Source organism: Trichechus manatus, unplaced genomic scaffold (assembly GCF_000243295.1).
Source record: "Trichechus manatus latirostris isolate Lorelei unplaced genomic scaffold, TriManLat1.0 scaffold00052, whole genome shotgun sequence".
Classification (NCBI taxonomy): Eukaryota; Metazoa; Chordata; class Mammalia; order Sirenia; family Trichechidae; genus Trichechus; species Trichechus manatus.
In genome coordinates, this window is record NW_004443988.1 from 7,585,560 (window position 1) to 7,606,101 (window position 20,542).

At 44.8% G+C, this 20,542-nt stretch overlaps 2 protein-coding genes across 2 annotated transcripts in view; both read right to left on the reverse strand.

Moving 5' to 3' along the window:
• Positions 1-626, reverse strand: part of MPV17 (mitochondrial inner membrane protein MPV17) — a 17,937-nt gene extending 17,311 nt beyond the window's left edge. The window contains exon 1 of the mRNA XM_023732396.1: positions 555-626. Coding sequence (XP_023588164.1) covers positions 555-624 — 70 coding nt within the window. The 5' untranslated portion in view covers positions 625-626. The remainder of the gene's footprint in view (positions 1-554) is intronic.
• A 2,784-nt stretch (positions 627-3,410) lies between these two features.
• The window catches only part of GTF3C2 (general transcription factor IIIC subunit 2), a 19,587-nt gene continuing 2,455 nt past the window's right edge, over positions 3,411-20,542 (reverse strand). Inside the window, exons 2-20 of the mRNA XM_023732432.1 lie at positions 20,407-20,516; positions 15,136-15,406; positions 14,641-14,962; positions 13,491-13,866; positions 11,707-11,801; positions 11,361-11,438; positions 11,116-11,214; positions 10,383-10,610; positions 10,098-10,209; positions 9,776-9,884; positions 8,668-8,693; positions 8,378-8,507; positions 6,416-6,560; positions 6,159-6,320; positions 5,878-5,965; positions 5,499-5,627; positions 5,081-5,233; positions 4,829-4,936; positions 3,411-4,550 (exon numbers count right to left, since the gene is read on the reverse strand). Coding sequence (XP_023588200.1) covers positions 4,398-4,550; positions 4,829-4,936; positions 5,081-5,233; positions 5,499-5,627; positions 5,878-5,965; positions 6,159-6,320; positions 6,416-6,560; positions 8,378-8,507; positions 8,668-8,693; positions 9,776-9,884; positions 10,098-10,209; positions 10,383-10,610; positions 11,116-11,214; positions 11,361-11,438; positions 11,707-11,801; positions 13,491-13,866; positions 14,641-14,962; positions 15,136-15,382 — 2,760 coding nt within the window. The 5' untranslated portion in view covers positions 15,383-15,406; positions 20,407-20,516 and the 3' untranslated portion in view covers positions 3,411-4,397. The remainder of the gene's footprint in view (positions 4,551-4,828; positions 4,937-5,080; positions 5,234-5,498; positions 5,628-5,877; positions 5,966-6,158; positions 6,321-6,415; positions 6,561-8,377; positions 8,508-8,667; positions 8,694-9,775; positions 9,885-10,097; positions 10,210-10,382; positions 10,611-11,115; positions 11,215-11,360; positions 11,439-11,706; positions 11,802-13,490; positions 13,867-14,640; positions 14,963-15,135; positions 15,407-20,406; positions 20,517-20,542) is intronic.

Sequence of the window (20,542 nt, forward strand, 5' to 3'; positions counted from 1 at the left end):
ACATGTTGTGGGGTTGTTAACCAATGTCATAAAACAGTATGTGTACTACTGTTTCATGAGAAACTATTTGTTCTGTAAGCCTTCACCTGCAGTACAATTAAAAAAAAAAAAAAACTAAGAAAAACAAACTGCAGGTAACAGTCCTGATTTCAACACCTATTAAGTGTGTGATCTAACACACACTCAAGTAGTCCTAGCTGACAGACCTCTGGGGGACCCTGGGAGATAATGTGTGAGAATGCTTTGCACACTGTAAAATGTTAGAGGAGAGTTTGTTATGGTTTGTTAGTTTTCTAAGTTTGGGCAATGTCTAGCCTCAGCTTTCCGAGGACTTTCCAGATCCTACTTCACAACTAAGCAAACTGCGTACCCCTCCCTTCAGAACGGCCTTGCCGACCTACCCTCCAAAAGACGGGGGACAGCTTGGAATGAGAGATGCCAGCCCTTAAACGGGGCTGAACAGAAGCAAGGAATGAGGGAGGTGCAGTGGGACCGGCCTCTGTCTCCCAAATCAACCTGTTCTGGTCCCACTCTGGCCCCAGAGGGACACTCACCGGCTGTCAGGACCTGTACTTTCCACGGGTGAGCAGCCAGTGCCCGCTGGTATGCCCGCCAGAGTGCCATGCTTCCTGTCAAGCCAAAAGGAGAGGGGGTCACCCCCATTGCCCCTCCTCACAATTAAGGAGATTCCTAACTGTCCTTTTGTGCCCATCCCCCGCTTCCAATCTGTCCTAAAGGGACAAGCCTCAGGAAGGATGCTTCCTGGACAGCATCCTGTCACAGCGGTCGCCTTAGACAATCAGGGAAGAGAAGACTGTGGCTGAGGAATGCCTGAGCAGCTACCTGCCTCCCCACCCCTAGCCCTGAAGAAGGGCAACCTTGGCAGGACAAGCTTGCTCTGGCTTCCGCCCAGAGCCTGGGGCCCCGGAAAGTGAACCCGGTCGGTCCCCAGATTCAGACTTAGTGGGTACCAGCCCGGATCCTTCCTGAGTCTAACTCCATACCGGGACAGCGTCCGTGACTCCACGGGGCTAGGAAGGTCACATGCCTTGCGAGCGCGCGCCGCGCTTTGTGCGGGTGACCTGAGCCGGCCGCGGGACTTCCGCCGCAAGCCCCGCCCCTTCCTCCCGGCAGGCCGCGACGTGGCCGAGAGCCTTTTGTCTGCAGCAGGGAGTGGGTGTCGGCTGAGCCACTAATACCCGTGTAATACCCCTGGAGAGCGGCTCAGCTCGGTCACCCACTGCATGAGCAACCCCCTTTACACGTGGAATGCCCCAGGTCTTGGTTTGGGGCCCGCCAGCCACGTCTCCGCCTGGGTGCCTTCTGCTTCCTGCACCTTCTCTCCCCGATCCAGGGCCTCTCTCAACCTGGGTACAGCGTTACCGCCCACACCCCCCCAGAATTGGCCAAGGTCCTGATGTCCTTGTCAGTCTCAAGACTTTCTAGACTCAGTTTGGAAACTGCATATGTGTGTGGGCGCGCTTTTATTATTTGTGTCTCTAGGCCCTTCACTTGCCTTGGTAATTGTGAGCTCCTGAATGGATGGACCGCCTTGTTCACCTTTGTCCTTCGTAGCAACTATTCCAGTGCTTTGCCCACAACAGGGCCTTTAGAAATGCTGAGTTAAGATAACTATTCCATGGAAAACAATGGAATTACAGAACCTCAGAAAAGGGTTTGGGTCCTTAACTGACTGCAGCCTTGGTCATCATTAGATATGAACCTAAGGTTCCTCGTCTGTAAAATGGTTAGACTACCTGTTTTTCAAACTGGGCCCTTTGTGGGGAGATATCACCACAGGTCCTTCTGTCTTAACTGCTGTTTATACTTCTAGAAAGAGCCATTTAACAAAGGGCCCAAACCAAAAGTAGTTGAAAATGAGTAGACTGAATGATTTCTTAATCCTCTTCTAACATTCTAAGATTCTGTGAATATAGTGCAATATCCTTTCTAGGGTTGTAGAAATTCCTACAGTATCCTTGGGGGTGGATTTGTCAGGCGGGCAGCAATTACCTACCCTTTTCAGGCTCTCTACATAGCTAGCTTCAGCCCCAATTTACCTAGTTCCTATATAATTAAGGCAGGGAGAATCCTGTCACAGATACTGGAGAAACAGAATAAGGAAGCAAGAGAATTCACTTTCACAAACATTTAACTGAAAGACTCCTATATGCAAAATACCATGCTAGAGGAGTGAATTTACGCTAGTAAATGTAATAGGGCACTGAATGTGGTAGGTTGAAAAGTTGAGGTAAAAAGAGATTGCTCTGAAGTCAGACTGGGATCAAACCAAGGCATCACTACTTAGTAGTTCTGTAGTTTAAATAAAATTGGACAATACCCACCTCATAGGATTATGTAACATATTCCTATCAAGTGCTTAATAAATACTTATCACTTTTCCCTCCTGCCCCCTTGAGACACATGGGAGGGAAAATTCTTACTGGAGAAATCTGGGAAGGCTCCTTGGTGAAGGCAGAATTTGAGCTGGGGTCTTGAAGGATGAAGGACTTAATTTGAGATGGTGAAAAGGGGAACTCCTAGAGGAGAGAATAGTATGAACAAACCACAAAGGTAGAAAAGGGCAGGAACCAATGGATAATATAAGGTGAGGATACTGGAAGGGAGGCTTGGAAATGAGGGTGGTCTGGGAAGAAAAACACATGGTAGAGAGAAAGACCAAAGGCTGAAAGCATCATCTTGATTTTCTCACGGAGGCTGAGACTAGGGCTGAGACTGAGCAGCAAAAGCAGGGCTGCCGGCACCAACCTACAGTCTCAACAGTGTGGGATGCCAGGCACCGAGTGGGATTTCATGGTGCAGTGTCAAGGGGCTGCTGTGTAGAACAAGTAAAACTTCTCTGCAATGGAAGGCACTTCTCTATCAGTCAGCTCAGAAAACTCAAAACCAGCACAACCTGGGCTGGAGCACCACAATAGGGTGGTGCAACACCTGGCTCCTTGGCAGGGACATGGGCTGTGGTCCCTCTACTGCTGTTTCTTCTTCTGTACATGGAGGGTATTGAACTACTTGATTATTCTCCTCTTAAAGGAGATTTCCTGACATATGATCAGTTCCCTCCTCTGGAGAAGCAGAAAACTGTTCCCAGATATTCAGCCAGTCAGTCGTAGAGCAAGAGTGTTTTGTTCCTGGTAGGACTTAAAAGTAATCTTCACTCCCTTCAGTAGGATCTGGCTGCCTATTTTTCTCTGCTTCCAGCGGCCATCTAAGTACCCCCCACCCCAACCCCAGCCTATACTTGTATGGATCCCAAGACCATGGCTGCCTATGCCTCACTGCTGGAGTCTGTCCATTCTTGCTTAGGAGACAGCACTGTGAGTCTGCAGCATCCCACAAGAGGGCACCAACAGGATGAGCTATAACAAGACATAAAGTACTGTTCTTGGGTTCTGAACGCTCCTATATACAGAGCTGAAATAACACAGCTAAACAATGTGACAATTACCATGAAGGATCAAAAATCATGACGTGTAAAAGAATGGTTGAAGTAACTGAAGATATTTAATCTAGAGAAGAAAATACTTGGGAAACACATGATAGCTATCGTTAAATACTTAAAAGGGCAATCACAGGGAAGAATGACTAGATTTCCTAACACCAGCGGGTAAAATTTAGAGGTATACCCTTTGACGATATAAAGGAAGATCTTTTAAAACACGACTGTCCAGGAGTGTTCAAGTAAGGTCAGGTGACCAGTGGCCAGGAATATTTCATAAGCAGGAGCAAGTAAGATCTGAGTCACTGTTCTACTGGTAGGGTGTCTGTGGTGTTCCTCAGTTAAAGAAATATTACAAGCAGCTTCTGTTCAATAAATTACTATCACCCCTTATACGCCTGTGTGTTGGTTACTCTAAAAGAGGAAATGTGGGAAGGCAGTAACACTGGATTCTGGAATATAGTCAGACGGGTGCCTTCATGCAGATACCCTTTCCAGTTCTCCAAACACCCACTCATATGTGATCTCAAAAACACCCAGTACCTTTACTTGGCTTTACCTACTTCACAATATGCTCAATATGAGCAATCTGACTCCCAAGCCTAGGTCAGGCCTGAGTGTTTCTGGTGAACCATAGTTTTAGGCTGAGGAGCCTTGAGAGTTCAGGGAGGGAGAGCCCCCTGCCTACTGGAGGCTGTGATCACAGGAGAAGTCTATGGAAGGAAAGGGATCTAAGGAGTCCTGGGGAAACAGGCCTAAAGGTCCAGGCCTGGGCAGCGTAACTGTCCAGGAAAGCCCCAGTTCCTATGGCTCTGTGCCTGGGGGCCATTTGTTCTTGGTAGACTTCATTCCAAGGGTTCTGTGTGGACCAAGACTAGGAACTGGGCAGAAGGCAATGGCTGGTTGGAGGGAAGCCAAGCCCTTCAGTGGGGCAGGATAGTTAGAACATAGCATTGAACTGGGCTTGGCTTTCAAGCTGCATACGGTGGCCCAGTGGGGAGGTGAGTCCACGGACAAAATGGATCCGAACCAGCCCTGACTGCCCCCCAGATACCAGCCATCCGTAGGAGTCCAGGTTTGGGCTGAAACGTACCTGTGAATAAAGACAAAAGAGAGATGCCCACAGTTGGTGCTTTGGGTGAGTCCTAACTAAATGAACCAGAAAACCAGCCACAATCTGAAAGGATAGGGCCATGCTGGGGTGGAGAGGGACGAATGAGGAGAAGACAATGAATGAAGTGTGTCTACCATGCTCTGGAGGACGAGGCTGCCGAAGCTGCATTCTGTCTTCAGCTGTCATTTCATCAAAGGCCCAGAGTTGGGGGGGAAATAACAGTGGAGGTGAGAGAAGACGAGAGGCCAGGTTCTTACCTTATGAATAGCCTCCAGCTGCAGTCTGTCCAGGCAGAGCTGAGAATGCCCCTCTCTCTCTTGCATGCGCAGCATTGGTTCCCTACGGAGAAGATCGTGAAACGAGCCCTGGAGGAGGAAGAAGAAAGTGAGTAGCTTCTCAGTCTTGCATCTTCGTGGCAGAACTCCTTACAGTTCCCAACTATACAAAGACTAAAGGTTTCTGACGTTTCTAACGATGGGTGTGGACCCATTCTCCTGGCCCCAACTTACCAAATCTGTGTCTTGAAAGAGCAAATAGTGATGGCTGACAGTTTCCGCATAAGTTCGAGCCTTGGGAGGGTTGGGGGCCCCAGATGAAGCAGAATAGTGGTCTTGATCTTCAGGGTCGTCCTGATACGGAATCAGATCTGCTTTATATATAGGCTAGAAAGGAGACCAGGAGATTAGGTTCTATAATATTGAAGACAGAATAAGGGTAAGGGATGAGGAAACTGGTTTTGGGCAGGAGAGACTTAAAGATGAAAGGCAGTAGTATTATGCTCAGATGCACTAGGGCTGGGAATATTCTCTACAACTCTGTTCTAAGACTTTCAGGGATAACATCAGGGCTGGGTACTACCAGGAGTTGGGAAGGCATATGGATTAGGATCCAAGAAATGGTGCTGCCACCAGATAGTCATATACGTACGAATCTTCGCTCTACAGGCCGCTTGACATTTATTGGGTTCAGGGCCATATCAGGCAATATAGCTGCAATGAGCTCCCCGGATATATCTCCTGCAGCTATTGTCCCAAGCCAGTCTGATCCTGAAAGACTCTGATAGGAAGAGACAGATTTCATTCATTCATACTCATTCAGTTCTGGGAACTGTAACAGTCTAGGAGGGAGAGAGACACATACACACAAACAAAATGAGTGTCTCACAGCCCATGTCACTGACGATACAGTTACCACACACCTATTTTTCCTCCTTCTACCAAAAACTACTGCCTCTTCTTGACCACTACTAGGTGATTAAATGAATAGCTTCCTGTGTAATGAAGACTGTGGAAGAGAGAGGGCTCACCCAGACAGTGCCTTTTCGAGGAGCAGTGAAGTAGGCTTTGAAACCAAGGTAACCAGCATCAATATAATGAATTCCACAGAGTCCATAACTGTAAGAGAAAGAGAAATAAAATCTTCCTTTTCTAAAATTAGATTCATCATTTCTCCTCAATCCTTCCAGAATCCTAATCATTTCAGTGAAATAACACTCAACCCTCCTCTCCCCACAACAATCTGACTCCCTTTGCACCCCAACCCCTAGGGCCTGTCCCCAGAGCTCCTCCTGTCTCCATCCAGCCGTACGAGGCATAGCAGTTGTCCTGAGCCACAGTGACACCATTGTAGGGGAGCAGCCAGGCCAGCTCTGTACTCAGGAAGCGCTTGATAGAGTTTATTGGTTCATAAGGTCGTCGAAGGTCCCAGAATTTGATTTTCCGGTCACTCCCAGCAGAGACTAGAAAATGACTACAAAAAGATGGGAGATCAAATATTTACAAATCTGGAAAAGTCAGCCTGCCCTAGTCTTCACCTTCCGCCTCCACAACTCTCCTATTCTCTACCTGTTAGCTTTGCACCACTGCAGGTTACGCACAGCCTGGTCATGGGCTGGGAAACACTGGAAGGGGTAGAGCTTCAGGGAGCCATCAGAGAGCCGTATCTGCTGCAGGGGCGAGTTAGTGGGAAGGTTCCAGAAAACCACCATGCCTGAGGTAGAGACAGAATGCGCAGGCATTAAAAGTAGGTTCTCTCTTCCTTGCTCTAATTTCTCTCTCTGGGTTCCTGAAACCTTTGTCTTCTACCCTAAGAGCTAAACCCTTATGAAAGGATATGGGGATCATGATTAGCTACCCAATACTCCTTCTATGACGTAACTAGTCAATCTGATATTTTAGCCTCAATCCTTATCAATAAAAAAGTAATAGCTGAGTCTGGAACCTGCAGTTAAAGATGATAGGTTGAATGCACCCTACTAAACAGAAGTAAAGGGATTTTAAAAAGGCATAGGCCCTCTAGGACAAGGGTTGGCAAACTACAGCCCATAGGCCAAATACAGCTTACTGCCTCTTTCGGTAAATAAAGTTTTACTGGAACACAGACATACCCATTTGTTTACCTAATGTCTATGGCTGCTTTACCCTTACAATGGCAGTGTTGAGCAGTCCCAACAATGGCAAGACAGCTCACAAAGCCTAAAATATTTACTATCTGGCTTTTTACAAAAAAAAGTTTGCCAACTCCTGCTCTAAGACAAAAAGAAAAGGTAAGGGCAAAAAGCAACAAAACGTAGAAGGCGAGAAAACAAATAGAAACTAACTTGGCTGATCCAAACGCTAAACACAAGACTGGCGGGGGGAAGGTAATCAAAGGTATAATTTGGATAAAAATAAAAAATAAAGAATAAAAATTTAAAAACAATAGCTGGAAAAAATTTTTGTAGTACATATGATAGGAAAGGGCTAAAAACTCCTTTTAACATAAACTCAGGGAATGTAGCACCTACAAGGCTTTCTTTAAAAAACTTATTCAGAGTGAACTGCAGCTTTGTTTTGTTGTTAGTTGCCCTCAAGTTGATTTCGACTCTTGGTGATCCCATGCGTGCAGAGTAGAACTGCTCCATAAGGTTTTTAAGGCTGTGACCTTTCAGAAGCATACTGCCAGGCCTATTTTCTGAGGTGCCTCTGAGTGGGTTTGAATCGCCAACCTTTCAGTTAGTAGTCAAGCACTTAACCCTTTACGCCACCCAGGGAGTCCCTGAATTACAGCTAAGCAATATAAATAATTCAGCAGTGGAGAAAGAGGCTGAGATAAAAGCACTGGTGGAGACCCTCAATCACTTAAATATAGAATTAAGACCAAGTCACTCTGGGAATTAAGATAGCAGAACAGCATCAAGTATCACGTACCTTGACAACGTAGGAATAGTATCACCAAAAGAAAAACAATGAAAAGATGGAGAGAGAGATGATAGGAAGAAGTGCCACAGTGGTGATTTCCTTGTCTTCCTAGCAGGGAGTCTACGGACCATGACTAAAAAGGAAATTGCCATCTAAAAACAACAACCTACTAACTCCAACTACTTAATGTTATTTATAATCTTTTTTTTTTTAATTTAAAAAATATCTTACAGAACTAGTATCTCCTGTGGTGAAAGAACATTTATTAGGAGCTTAGCTATTCTTTCAGTTTCACTCCAGTGTCTTCTATGCAATTAAAGTATAATTAAATTTGATATCTTTTAATTTAAAATAGCTTACATAATATCTCATTTTTGTATCTCTCTCCATCTAATCTCTTTATATATGCATAAGAAACTGCATGAAATGATGTTCATCTACATTTAATTATTTTTTGAGTACAAAAATTCTAATGACTTTTTTCTTTCCTCTTTGTATTTTTTATATTGTTTGAATACTTGTAACTATAAAATATCCAGTACTGAACCAAAAAAGAAACAACCTCCAGAAATCAAGCCTATATAAAGTTTAGACAGCAGCAGCTTCTTAGGTTGTTTTGGTTTTTACCATTATAGTATCCAGCAGCCAGGTGGTGGTGGGGCCGGGTGGGCATCCAGGCCAGGCTAAGGCACTGGCCACACTCAGAAGGGTCTGAGGCTTGCACAGACCCCACCTGAAGGGTTGCCACACATTCTACCTGCAGGGACAGAGGAGAGAGGACTAGGGTTAGGGATACCTACTATTTAATCCAGCAATATGGGGGAAAGTTTCAGAGGTAGCAGGAGATTCAATGTAGAACCAGCAGGGAGAGGCTCTGGAAGATGGCGCTCAGCTAAGGTAGCAGGTTCCGCACTCACCTTATAAATGGCCGGCTTCATCGCATCTGTGAGGGAAGAAGAGCAGTCACTGATGCTGTGGATCAGAGGATCCTAACCAGGCATTCTATCAGGCCTTTCTCTTAGACCAGCCTTCCCTCCCCTCACCCTTTAGATGATGACCTTCTCTTAATTGTTGAGAAAGCGCTTTCCTCTTTACCTTTAAATTTACAAATCTACCTCTATCTGGTCCCATCCTCTTTCCTTCCATTACACCCGATAGTATTCTTCCTCCTATTAGAATGGCTAATCCCTCCGCTCTGCTCTCTTCTTTTCCTCTTCAACCTTTTCCAGAATTTTGCTCATTCAGTTATTTCTCCTGCATTATCCATCCTTATCTCTCTACTAGATCATTCTCATATTCACATGTACACAAAAAAACCCTTCCTTTACTCCATATTCACTTCCAGCCAGCACACTCATTTACTTGTTCCTTTTCACACCCAAACTTCTTGAAAGTATTATCTACACTTACTGTCTTCACTTCCTCACGTCCTATTCCCTCCTCCTTTACCAGATCACCAAATATGGAACTTCCCAGGGCCCAAATCTAGGTGTTCTCTGCTTTAAATATGCAGTACTGTTGAAAGATAAATAAATTCAACAAACAGGAGCTGTCCTTTCTTGCCCTTCCTCTTCTTGCTCATCTTCAGCTCAATATTCTTTCCCTTTATTTGCAACGAAGAGACTGTGTATGTGTGGTGGTGAGGGCAGGAGAGCTGGGAACAGGATTAGAGGAAACAAGAAGAGTACGGCAGGGGTGATGAGCCCCTTTTGTCAGCCCCAGCCAATCACCTGTGGCAGTAAGAGGGAGACGGGCCTGAGAGCACAGAGAAAGAATAGGGAGGAGAGGGAGATAAGAAGATAACATGCTGAGAAAGTGCAGTTATAAGACTGCAAGAGAGAAGACCGCCTGCAGGCTGTTAACTGAGAGAGTTCGAGAACAAAGTGTGAAGTCAGAATGGGAGAGGTGGCTGAGCAAAGCTCTGTACCAGAGAGACTGAGCCTGGAGTTTCAGGGGAGACGGACAGGCCCTGCTAAGCTCTGGCTACCCCTACAGCAGCCCCATTCTCCTTACTGTGCTACTCACCTGGCGGCTGCTGAGCCAGCAGGGCCTCAGGATGGGGCAGACTGAACAGCAGCACCTTCCCATCTGAGCAGGCAAGAGCCAAGAGACCCAACCGGGGCAGGAGAGGGTCCTAGAGGGTGAGACCAGACCTGTGCTGAGCTTGCTGCCCTCAGGCACCTCTCAGAAAACCTTCGAGGTTCCTGCTCCCTGGAAATATGATAGCAAGTTGCTGGAAAAACTCCACCCACCGGTCTCCAATCTCCTTCCTCCGACTGTGAGAACTCCCAGGGCCTTTGTCCTGGCTCTGAGTCTTAGGGCCATCCCCAAAGCAAACAGGAAGTACCTTCCGAGGGGTGCCTGGAAGCTCCCATGCTCCACTGGGGCAGAACTTGAGGTCCCAGATGCAGCCGTTATCACAAGCAATCCCATAGACAAAGTGGGCCCTGTTGTCAGGACTGGGGAGAGACAGCATGAGCGGGAACAGGTAGGAAGGAGGATCCCAGGGCTGCAAGAGCCTGTGTCCCACTTGTCTCAACCCAATCCAAGCCCTTCCGCCTACACTGTCCAGCCCCCATCCTTCTCTCCTCCTCAACCACCCTCCCATGACAGTGTCCCAGCCCCACCTCACCAGCTTTCCTGCTGCAAGGTCCCAAGGCCCCAAAGCTGCAGCAGCCCAGGGCCCGAATGAAGCTGGCTCAGTGAGTGTGTCTCATTCATGTCAGGGCTGGAGAACAGAGCCACATACTGCGAGGCTGTTGCCCCCTCTGGCACTGGGCACCACTCCAAAGCCCAGAGTGGTCCTCCTGTGAAGAAGGACACATCCCAGCGCTCTGGGTGTGCTGTGATTGAGCTAAACCTAGAGGAATGCAGAGATGGGATGAAGAAAAGAATTAATAAAAAGAAATGAGGGCAGAATGAAAGCTCCACCTGGTGCTAGTGTGAACTGGCTTAAGGGTCAGAATATCAAGAACAGTCTGCAGGTGAGAAGACTCCTTAGCCAGCACTCTTATCTTCCTCCTTTCCTCCCCAAAGTCTGTCCAGCTCCAGCTCATCTTGAAAGATGATGAGCTGTTCATTCTGGTTTACTACAGTATTCTATCTAGTGCCAGTCTGTCCAGGTCTATTTGAATGGATGTGGCCTTGTAAACTGGTTTCCTCCAACACCTCCTTAGCTTCCCTTAGTCTAGCCGGCAGTGATGAGCCGGAAGTAGCGATCAGACCAGCTCTAGCCAGGACTCTTACCCCTGAGACCAACTGGACCAGCAGCAGGGGAAGGGCAGGGCTAACATGCCATCCCTTTCAACATTTGTTTTTCCTGTTTGTTTCCTAGAATCAAAAAAAGGCTGAGCTACAATCTTTACCTATTTATTCGGTAGAGTGTGCCATCTTCAGGAAGCCCTTCACGTTGTACAGAAAAAAGTGGAGACTTCTCCTCCTGGGGCAGGTAAGGCGCTGCCTCACTGGGAGAAGGCAAAGGAAACAGCCTAAAGTTGGAAGAGTTCCACCAATTCGAGGATTCCCAAAATACATCCAGAGCCCTCTGTCACTCTTCCATCTCCAGTGGTGCCATTCCCTCCAAGGCTTCAGAGGTGTCCCTTCAACTTACATTTCAGATAACAGGTGCCACTTCCAGGCCAAAGGAATCCATTCTGCAAACTCCCAGTATGAATGCTTCTGTTCTCGACTAGAGGCACAGAAGCAACATTAATGAAGGAGGAGAGAAATTCTAGAGCAGTGCTGTCCAATAAAACTTTCTGTGATGATGGAAATTATTTATGTCTGGGCTGTCCAATACGGTAGCCACTAGCTGGAAGTAGCCATTGCACACTTGAAATGTGGCTAGTGCAACCGAGGAATTTCTGCCTTGTGAGCGCCCTCTTTTTCCCCACTGCCCCACTTCTAGATCACCCTTTGCACCCCTTCATCCCTAGCTCCCATTCCCCAAGTCTCACAGGTCCTTGGTGAGATGGAAGCACTTCCAAACAGGAGCCATGATGTGATTTGGTAAGCCATTGGGAGCCACTCCTCGGCAGTGTGGCTTCTGCTTCTGTAGGATGAAATTGAAGAAAAGGTAAAGAAAATTTTACAGGCTGGTGTGGAAGTCCCCAGGAGACATCTTTCATCTGCTTTACTTTCCTTGCATTACTTCCTCTCTACCCACTGACCTATCAGCATCTTGAAAGATTTGTGTTTCAACCATTACAATGACTTCAGCACCTTCTGCTCCTACTCCTCCATCAAAATTGCAAAATCTGTTATCTATTTTTGTTCATCTTCCTCGATACCTCCAAGGCATTTGATTCAGATGACACTCATTTGCTTCTTGAAAGTCCTGCCCCATGGGACAGTCTCTCCACTTCTCTAACAGTCCTTCTCAGTTTCCTCTGAAGGCTCTCCCTCCTCTGCTTGGTTTGTTCAATGCTGGTATTCCCCAGAGTCCCTCCTGTCTTCTTTTCACACCTTTATACACTCACGCTTGACGACTGTATCCATTTCCATAGCTTTGACTACCATCTTTAACCCTGATTATCAAATTTAAACTCAGTTAATCTTTTCAGTCTCAACTTTTCTACAAGTTCTAGACCCAAAGTGTTGTGCTAAGCCACATCAGCAACTGAGGAAAAGGGAAAATCAGAAATATAGTTCCTGTCTTTATTTAAAATTTTGGTATGTGTTCATCATGGATTTATTGCTTTTTAATTTTTTTTAAATATTACATTGAAATATCATTTATCTGGATTACTGAGTGTTTTGTGCTCCCTTAAATTCTGCACTCTAGGCAAGGAAAGCACTGGTTCCACAGATACAACTGGGTACTGGATATCCCCAGTGGGATGACCCATGGCTCATTCAATTCAACATGTCAAAAAGTAAACTTATCAATCCCCCCTGCCCACCTCACTCCCCTCTCAAGTCTCCCACTATTCCTGTATTCCAGATGCTAGTGCACAGTAGCACGATCTAAACTAGAAGCTCCCACTCAACTTCTTCCTTCCTTCAACTCCCAAGTCCTGTTACTTCTCTTATATATCTCTTGAATCTGCCCCTCACCTTCTCTTCCTTCACTATTTGGTTCAAGCCTTTACTATTTCTCATCTGGATAACTGCAGCTGTCTTCTAATTTTCAGCTGCAGGTTGACCTATTTTCCTAACTGACCATGTTATCCTCCTACTTAAAAACCTTTGTTGGCTCCTTGTAGCCTAGATGACAGGCATTCACTCAGCATGGCATACAATGCTCTTACCAATCTTAGTTCTTTCATCCTCTCTAATGTATTCTCCCTCACCTCTTTACCCCAGGCCCTATGCTCCAGCCATAATCAGTTTCTGGGAAAATCATCCTCTTGGGGAAATTTCTCTTTATCCCTTTAAGACCCTGCTCAACTATCAATCCTCTGTGCCGCCTAATCAGTTAATCGCCTTTCCTCTATATGCCTGAAGTATTTTGTTCACTCCTGGTACATCACTTATCACACTGAACTCTGTGAGGCAGGACTCTGTCTTATTCACGTTTGTGTTTAATAGGGCAGACTAGATGCTCAATATATGAATCAATAACCTTGTTCACTAGCCTCCCTCCCCCATTTCCCTAATATCTCAACCGTTTTTGAAGTTGTCCATATCTTCTTTTACCTATTTGGCCACCTTAATAGGCCAAAGCTATCCCTTGGGGCGCCCTGTTGACCTCCTACTAATCCTACTATTTCCCATCCACTTTCTTGTCCTTTCAGGTTACCCCTGAAGTGGATCCTCGGGGGGCGCTTCGGGGCACTGCGGGCACTGCGGGCACTGTGGACACTTCAGGCACTGCGGGCACTTGGGGCACTGCAGACACTGTGGGCACTTGGGGCACTGCGAGCACTGCAGGCTCGGGGTCAGATGAGCTCTCACTCGGGATCTCACTTTCTTCCTCATCTTCAGCCTCAACCTGAAGAACAAAGTCTTCGTCTTGTGCAGTATCATCCTCTCCTCCCCCACCTTGAGGGTCTGCATCTGCCTGGCTTTTCTTCAGTTTGGTGGGGCTGCTCAACTTGGAGCTCTCAGGACAGGACACTGGAGCAGGCAGTGCTGTTGAGAGCTCTTCAGCCAGTTCCTGAAGATACAGAAGTGCCCTGTGGGATAGGGCAGAATCAGAGCCATACTCACAAACACTTAACTGAGAGCCCACTTTTCCAGACACTTGGTTGATTCTTATCTCACTGGATCCTCCCAGTATCCCTGTGAAAAACCAAAAAAACCAAACCCATTGCCATCAAGTCGATTCCGACTCATAGCGACCCTATGAGACAGAGTAGAACTGCCCCATAGGGTTTCTAAGCAGTGCCTCGTGGATTCGAACTGCCAACCTTTTGATTAGTGGCTGAACTCTTAACCACTATGCCACCGGGGTTTCCAACCCTGTGAAGCAGGTATTAATTTCCCCTTTCCCTCTGGTAGATGAAGAAACAGGAATTCAGGAAAGTTAAATGACTTGGCCAAGATGATTCAGATAACAAATGTGAACTCTGAACCTGGGTCTTCCAAAAGTCCAATGCACTCTTCACTCTACCACAGTTAAGGATCACAGAGGGCAAAGGGAAAGAATGGAAGGGCATATATATACTGATACATACTGGGGCAGTAAAATAACAGTGCAGTGCTGGGGGAGTTTCTGAAAATGTGATTGGGTACGAGGTACAGAAAGGAAGCCTCCTAGACAGACAAAGTTAGCAATAGATAAAAGTCTCTGTGCTAAGAGCTAAAAGACTGTTCAAGTTCCCAGAACCCAGATATCACCCCAGCTTACCTGCTACCTCATCATAGTCTTCTCACTTCTCCAACATCTGCCCCACCCTGATCCCTTCACCCCAACCCCCCTCCACCAAGCTGTGTCCCACAATCCTTACACTTGGGCAGCCCTTCGGCGGGGTCGTTCCCCAGAAGGGGCCTCAAAGTCCTCAGGGGGCCTCTTTGGAGGTGGAGACTCTGGCTGATCTAGGCCTTTTGACAACTTCAGCAGTAGCAGCTCTGCCTTGGACTTTCGACCTCGTTTCTTAGGCATGGGGGTGGATAGAGGGTTGGATTGATCTAAGAGACCAGGAACCAGAGGGGCTGATGGAGGATTAGGCTGTTGGGGCCTTTTTGGGCCTTTTCGTGTCCTACCACCTCTCTTCCGGCCAGGCTTTGAGGCCCTAGGCTTTGAGACCTTTGACATCTCTGAAGAAAGATCTGTAGAGAAGAATATGGGTCTGTGAGATGGGACCAGAGCTCAGGCCAACCCCTGCTGAAACCTCTTTGTAGCAGATTACACCATACACAGGTTTGAATCCTGTGAGTTCAACCTGTTCTCTTTCATCTTAAGCTAGGAGTGTAGAGATACAGTAAAAGGACAAGGTACATACCTTGCTGTTCCAGTCTGGAGAGGCTTTCCTGCTCTAGAGGGAACCTCTTCTTATCAGGAGAATCCTCAAATTCAGGCAAAGGGGTAGGTAAAGACATCTCTATGGAGGCCTCCGCATTTGTCATTTCTGGAGAGGCCTTGACATCAAGCTGGTTTAGCACTTCTTGTCCGGGAGAGTCTACCACAGTCATGCTCCCCACGGGGCCGGCCTCCCCCAGGGCAATGCAGCCGACCCCGTAGGTATCCATCAGCGCTCCCCAAAATGGCTGCCCCTGCATACAGAGACATACAAATGAGTGGAAGGCAGAACCTAATCACCCTGCTTACTTATACCACTGGCTCAGATTCTTCTACTTTCCTGTCTTTCCTCCCCTTACCCCCACCCACAACCAGACACCCAAGCTTCCTGATCATCTATTCATTCATTTGACAACAATTTACTAAGCACTTTCTATATGTTAGGCACTGTCCAAGCATTGATAATACAGCACTAAGCAAGGCAGGCAAGTTTCCTGCCCTCATAGAACTTACATTCTGGTGGAGCAGACAATAAACAATAATAAAAGCTACCTACCATTTACTAAATTCTTACTATGTGCCAAACACTATGCTAAGTGCTTTATTTACATTATTTAAAGCTCATAAAGTTTCTTGTAAAAATACTGCAGTAAATGTACAATTATTCAACTCCTCTCCCTGAAACCCAGTGAAATCAATCAAACTTCCTCCGCCTCCCACAAAAAAATTGCAGGAAAGAAAAAAATTGTCTTTTATGAATCTAGGGAAGGGCCACAACTTGCTAACATAGACTACAAAGAATATCTGCAAGACACTACAGTGACACCTGTGACAGCCAGAACCTGACAGCACTGCCTTGTTTTTCTGGGTGTTACAAGTTTTCTGCCTTTGACAGGGTGCAGTCTTATCACTTTTCTATTCCTTGTTTTAGTGGAAAATATCTGAGTTCTCCTTCTCTGACAGGTTTCCACCTTACACAGGTTCTGGCTTTTGTAGGTTTTACTGTATAAAATTTAGACCAAACTGAAGGAGAACGCCTAGAGCTAACAGCCATGTCTGTGAATATTAGCCAGGGAACAGATTTGAGAATAAGTAAAAGAGTTCCCTGGTGTCCTGTCATCCATCTTTCACCTGGATGGGGGAGGTAGGCAGGCCATGAGACAATTAAGGAACACTCTATTACAGTAAGGGGCCATATCCACACTGAATAATGGACTAAATTGTCATGAATCTTCATCTTCTTCAAACCCAGAAAAACTCAGCTATGCAACCATGGACCAAGGTAACCTGACAGAGATAAACAAAAACACTGACCACCAAACCAAAAACCTGAGCAACATACAACTCCACAGTTTTTGGCCAGAATAACCTGTTTGCCTATGACAAAGGAGGAAAAAAAACTCCCCAGAAGAGAACCCTTACATAGGTCTATACATTCCTTAATGATACAGTTCATCAATCTCAGTGGAAAAGTGTGCTAATACAAAATACCATACAAATTAAAGTTCCCAACTGTCTCCCTTGAAGAAGCTACAGTCCAAGCAGATTATAAACTATAACAATATCCAACCTTGTAACTCATGTGCTAAGGATACAATATAACATCAGGCGCTAAGGATACAATATAACAGTGCCAAGGTAAACAGAGTTCAATGAGAATCCACCCACATTGTTCTTTGGTAAATAGCAAGTCCTGGTAGAACTATCTGTTGCTGTTGAGTCGATGCCAACTCATAACGACCCTATAAGACAGAGTAGAACTGCCCCCATGGGGTTTCCAAGACTAATCTTTACGGAAACAGAATGCCCCATCTTTCTGCCCAGAGTGGCTGGTGAGTCTGAATCACAGACCTTTTGGTTAGTAGCCAAGCACTTAACCACTGTGTCATCAAGGCTTCTTTCCTGATAGAATGACCCATTCAAAATTAGTAATAAACAAAAAGGACCCAACATGGGACCTATGCACAGATACTGTACAAAAAATAAAAGGGGGAGGGGAGTACCTTTTTGATGAATTGCTCCAAAAACAAAACTTCCAACAAAAACTTTTATACTTTCAAAAAAGCCACTGACACCGTGGACTCCAAGAAACAAGAGAGTAAAGGAGATGCAAGAGGCTGAAGAAGAGATAAAACAATGGCAAGGTAAGAAAAGAAACTGTGTGAAAGAATAAAATCATAGAAATGAAAACCACAGGAGAAGCAACAAGTAGAAACTATACTGCTGAAAAGAGAATCAGTGACAAGGACAGGCTTGAGAAAAATCACACAGATTTCAGAGATAAAAAGGATTAGCAAGAAGATGATAAAGATGGAGCTAACATATGAATAACTGATGTTTCTAAAGAAGAGAGCAAAAAAAATGGGAACAGGAAAAAAAATTAACAGAAGAAAATTTCCTGAAATAAAAAAACAAGATAGAAAAAGAATAAAAAATCCTTTTTCTGAAATAAAGACCTCAGCCTATAAATCAAAAGGCTACTGTGTAAAAGGGGAAAATCAATAAGGAATCCTTAAGACCAAGAAATATCTGAGTGAAGATACTAAATTTCAAAAGAAAACAGTGAGCATCTCAGCTTTAGAAAGGAAAAAAAAAAAGTCAGGTCAGCTTCAGAGCTCTCAGAAACACTTGGTGGCAGAAGACAAAGGGTTGAGAGAAAGAATGTGACCTATGAATTCTTTACTTAACTAGGATGCCATTCACGTAAAGGCAAAAGGATGACATTCTAAATATGCAAGATTCCAGGAATTATAACACTTATGCACCCTTACTTAAAATTAAAAAAAAAAAAAAATCCATTTGAAGACCCTACATAGCCAATTGAAAGATACGTCAAATTAAAGAATTTTCTAATGGGGAAGTTGTGATATGGAAAGACTAGCATTTAATCCACTAAAACATCAAATTGAGTTAAATAACCACAGTAATTATAGTGTACAGACTCTAACTTAAAAATTTTAAAGGCCCCATCACATAAAAATACCAATAATCTGAGAAGAGTCAGAGATGGATAATCTTTGACTAATCTAGACTAAGACAAAAGAAGTATCCTAATTTTGCTTCTGAGGTTGATTAACTGCAACACATTGGGTTTTTTAATACTATTTAAATGTTTAGTAGAACTAAAAACAGAACATACTGTATTCTTCCAAAATAACCATTAAAATCCATTAAAAATAAATCATTAAAATCCATCGCTGAAGAGTCAATTCCGACTCATAGCAACCCTATAGAACAGAGTAGAACTGTCCCATAGGGTTTCCAAGGAGCAGCTGGTAGATTCAAACTGCTGACCTTTTGGTTAGCAGCTGTAGCTCTTAACCACTGCGCCACCAGGGTTCTAAATAACCAGTAGGCCACAGAAATCAGAAGGATTAGACCACACAGTAAAAGACTGAAAATAAAGGAAACACACACACACACACACACACACACACACACACACATAAAACAAAAACAAAGATGACAGAAGCAAGATAAAACATATATACTGTAACAATAAATATTTACCAGATAAACTCATCCATTAAAAGAAAGAATAAAGAGTCAGATTAAGTCAAAAGCGAAACAACCACGCTTTTTAGAAGATGTCTAAAACAAAGGCACTCGAAGAGCTGAAAGTAAAAAGATGAATTAAAATATACAGGGTAAATGTAAGCAAAAAGAAAGTAATTTTGATGGTAACAGCAAAGTTGATCAGGGGAAAAAGTATTAAATGGGACAAAAAGGGAGACTTTATAATGAATAAACTTCAAATCACATAAAAAAGATAAGCATAATGAACTTTTAGACATCAAGGAACAGTATCAAAATATATACAGCAAAATCTTCAAGAAATACAAGAACTACTTCTTCCAGTCACTGACAGACCAAGTAGGCAAGGACAGAGAAGACATGAATAAAATAACTATAAAGAGCCCTGGTGGTACAGTGGTTAAGAGCTCGGCTGCTAGCCAAAAAGCTGGCAGTTTGAATCCACCAGCCGCTACCTGGAAACCCTATGGGGTAGTTCTACTCTGTCCTATAGGGTCGCTATGAATCGGAATCCACTTGACAGCAATGGGTTTGGTTTTGATTATATTGGTCAAGGTTCAGTTATACAGAAGTGAACATTCTGTACTCAGTTCAAGCAGAAAGGGATTTATTACAGGGTAGTAAATGGTTCACATCAGTGGATGTCAAAGTATTGTCCCAAAACCTGTAGTAGTAGCATCATCTGGGAATTTGTTAAAATGCAAATTTCCAATACTATATTAGACCTACTGAATCAGAAACTCTCAGAATTGGGCCAGCAATTTGTGTTTTAACAAGACCCTCAGGTGACTGAGATACATACTTAAGTTTGCATACAAGATCACTGGGTGAGTTAAAGGAAAAAACAGTTTAGGAACAACTGCTTGTCCAACTGGGAAGTTACTGCTAGAGCCGCTAGTTCAAGAGCCATAAGGCCTCTCCTCCACCATGGTGGAAAGCCTCCTGCTAAAACAAGCCCCACTACAGTTGATGGCTCCATAAACAAGTCGGCGCTGCCTTAATCAGAAAGCCACCTGACTAAACGGGAAGCCGCTTTACCAGATCAGAACCATACCCTTGCCACAATCTTCATCAGCAAAATGAGTAACTCTCAGCTGGCCTCTCCCTAATCCAAATCTGAGTTCTCCAAAAGTACATCTGACTGGCAAATCCTAAGTCATATTCAAAATCTTGGATGCAAAAAATTCCAGGAAATGAAGTTTCTAGTTTCCCAGGCTCTCAAGTGGAGGTTGCTCATTCTCTCACATACCACTTACTTCAAGGTAAAAAGTAGGATCAGTGTCTTCTCAATTCCCTTCCAGTGCTACTTCTGGACCAATAGTCCTCCCCCTCTTGAAAAACCTTGTTCCTCTGAAGCTCATAACGTTCAGTTGAATTAACGCCACCCACTCCGCTGTCACACCCTGGACCTTATCACTCAAAACCTCTTAACCTCCAAAATCACTAAGACATCCCACTAGCTGATCACTCTCTCCCATCATTACAGGTAGACTGCTCAACTACTACCACTATATTGAGTCTTCAACCTTATCAAGGCATATCCACTGATCTCTCGTTTTTCCCCACATCAGCCACATCCTGTCTAGCTTAGGTTCCTTCATTTTAATCAGTCTCTTGTTGATATTCTGAACTTCCTTTCTTTTTGTCTGCTTGTTCTACAGGCCTGGTAAAAATTCAAACCCTGGATGAATCCAACCATCCATCTTCTGTATGAGTGTACCTAAGTTGTCAAGTGCTGGCAATCCTGCTTTCTCTCTAGTCAGCTCCTACACCCTCTCTCCTCCAATCTCTGAACCCCTGGATCTCAGCAGATGACTTTGCCTCTGATTTCTGGAGGAAAAAAAAAAAAAAAAAAA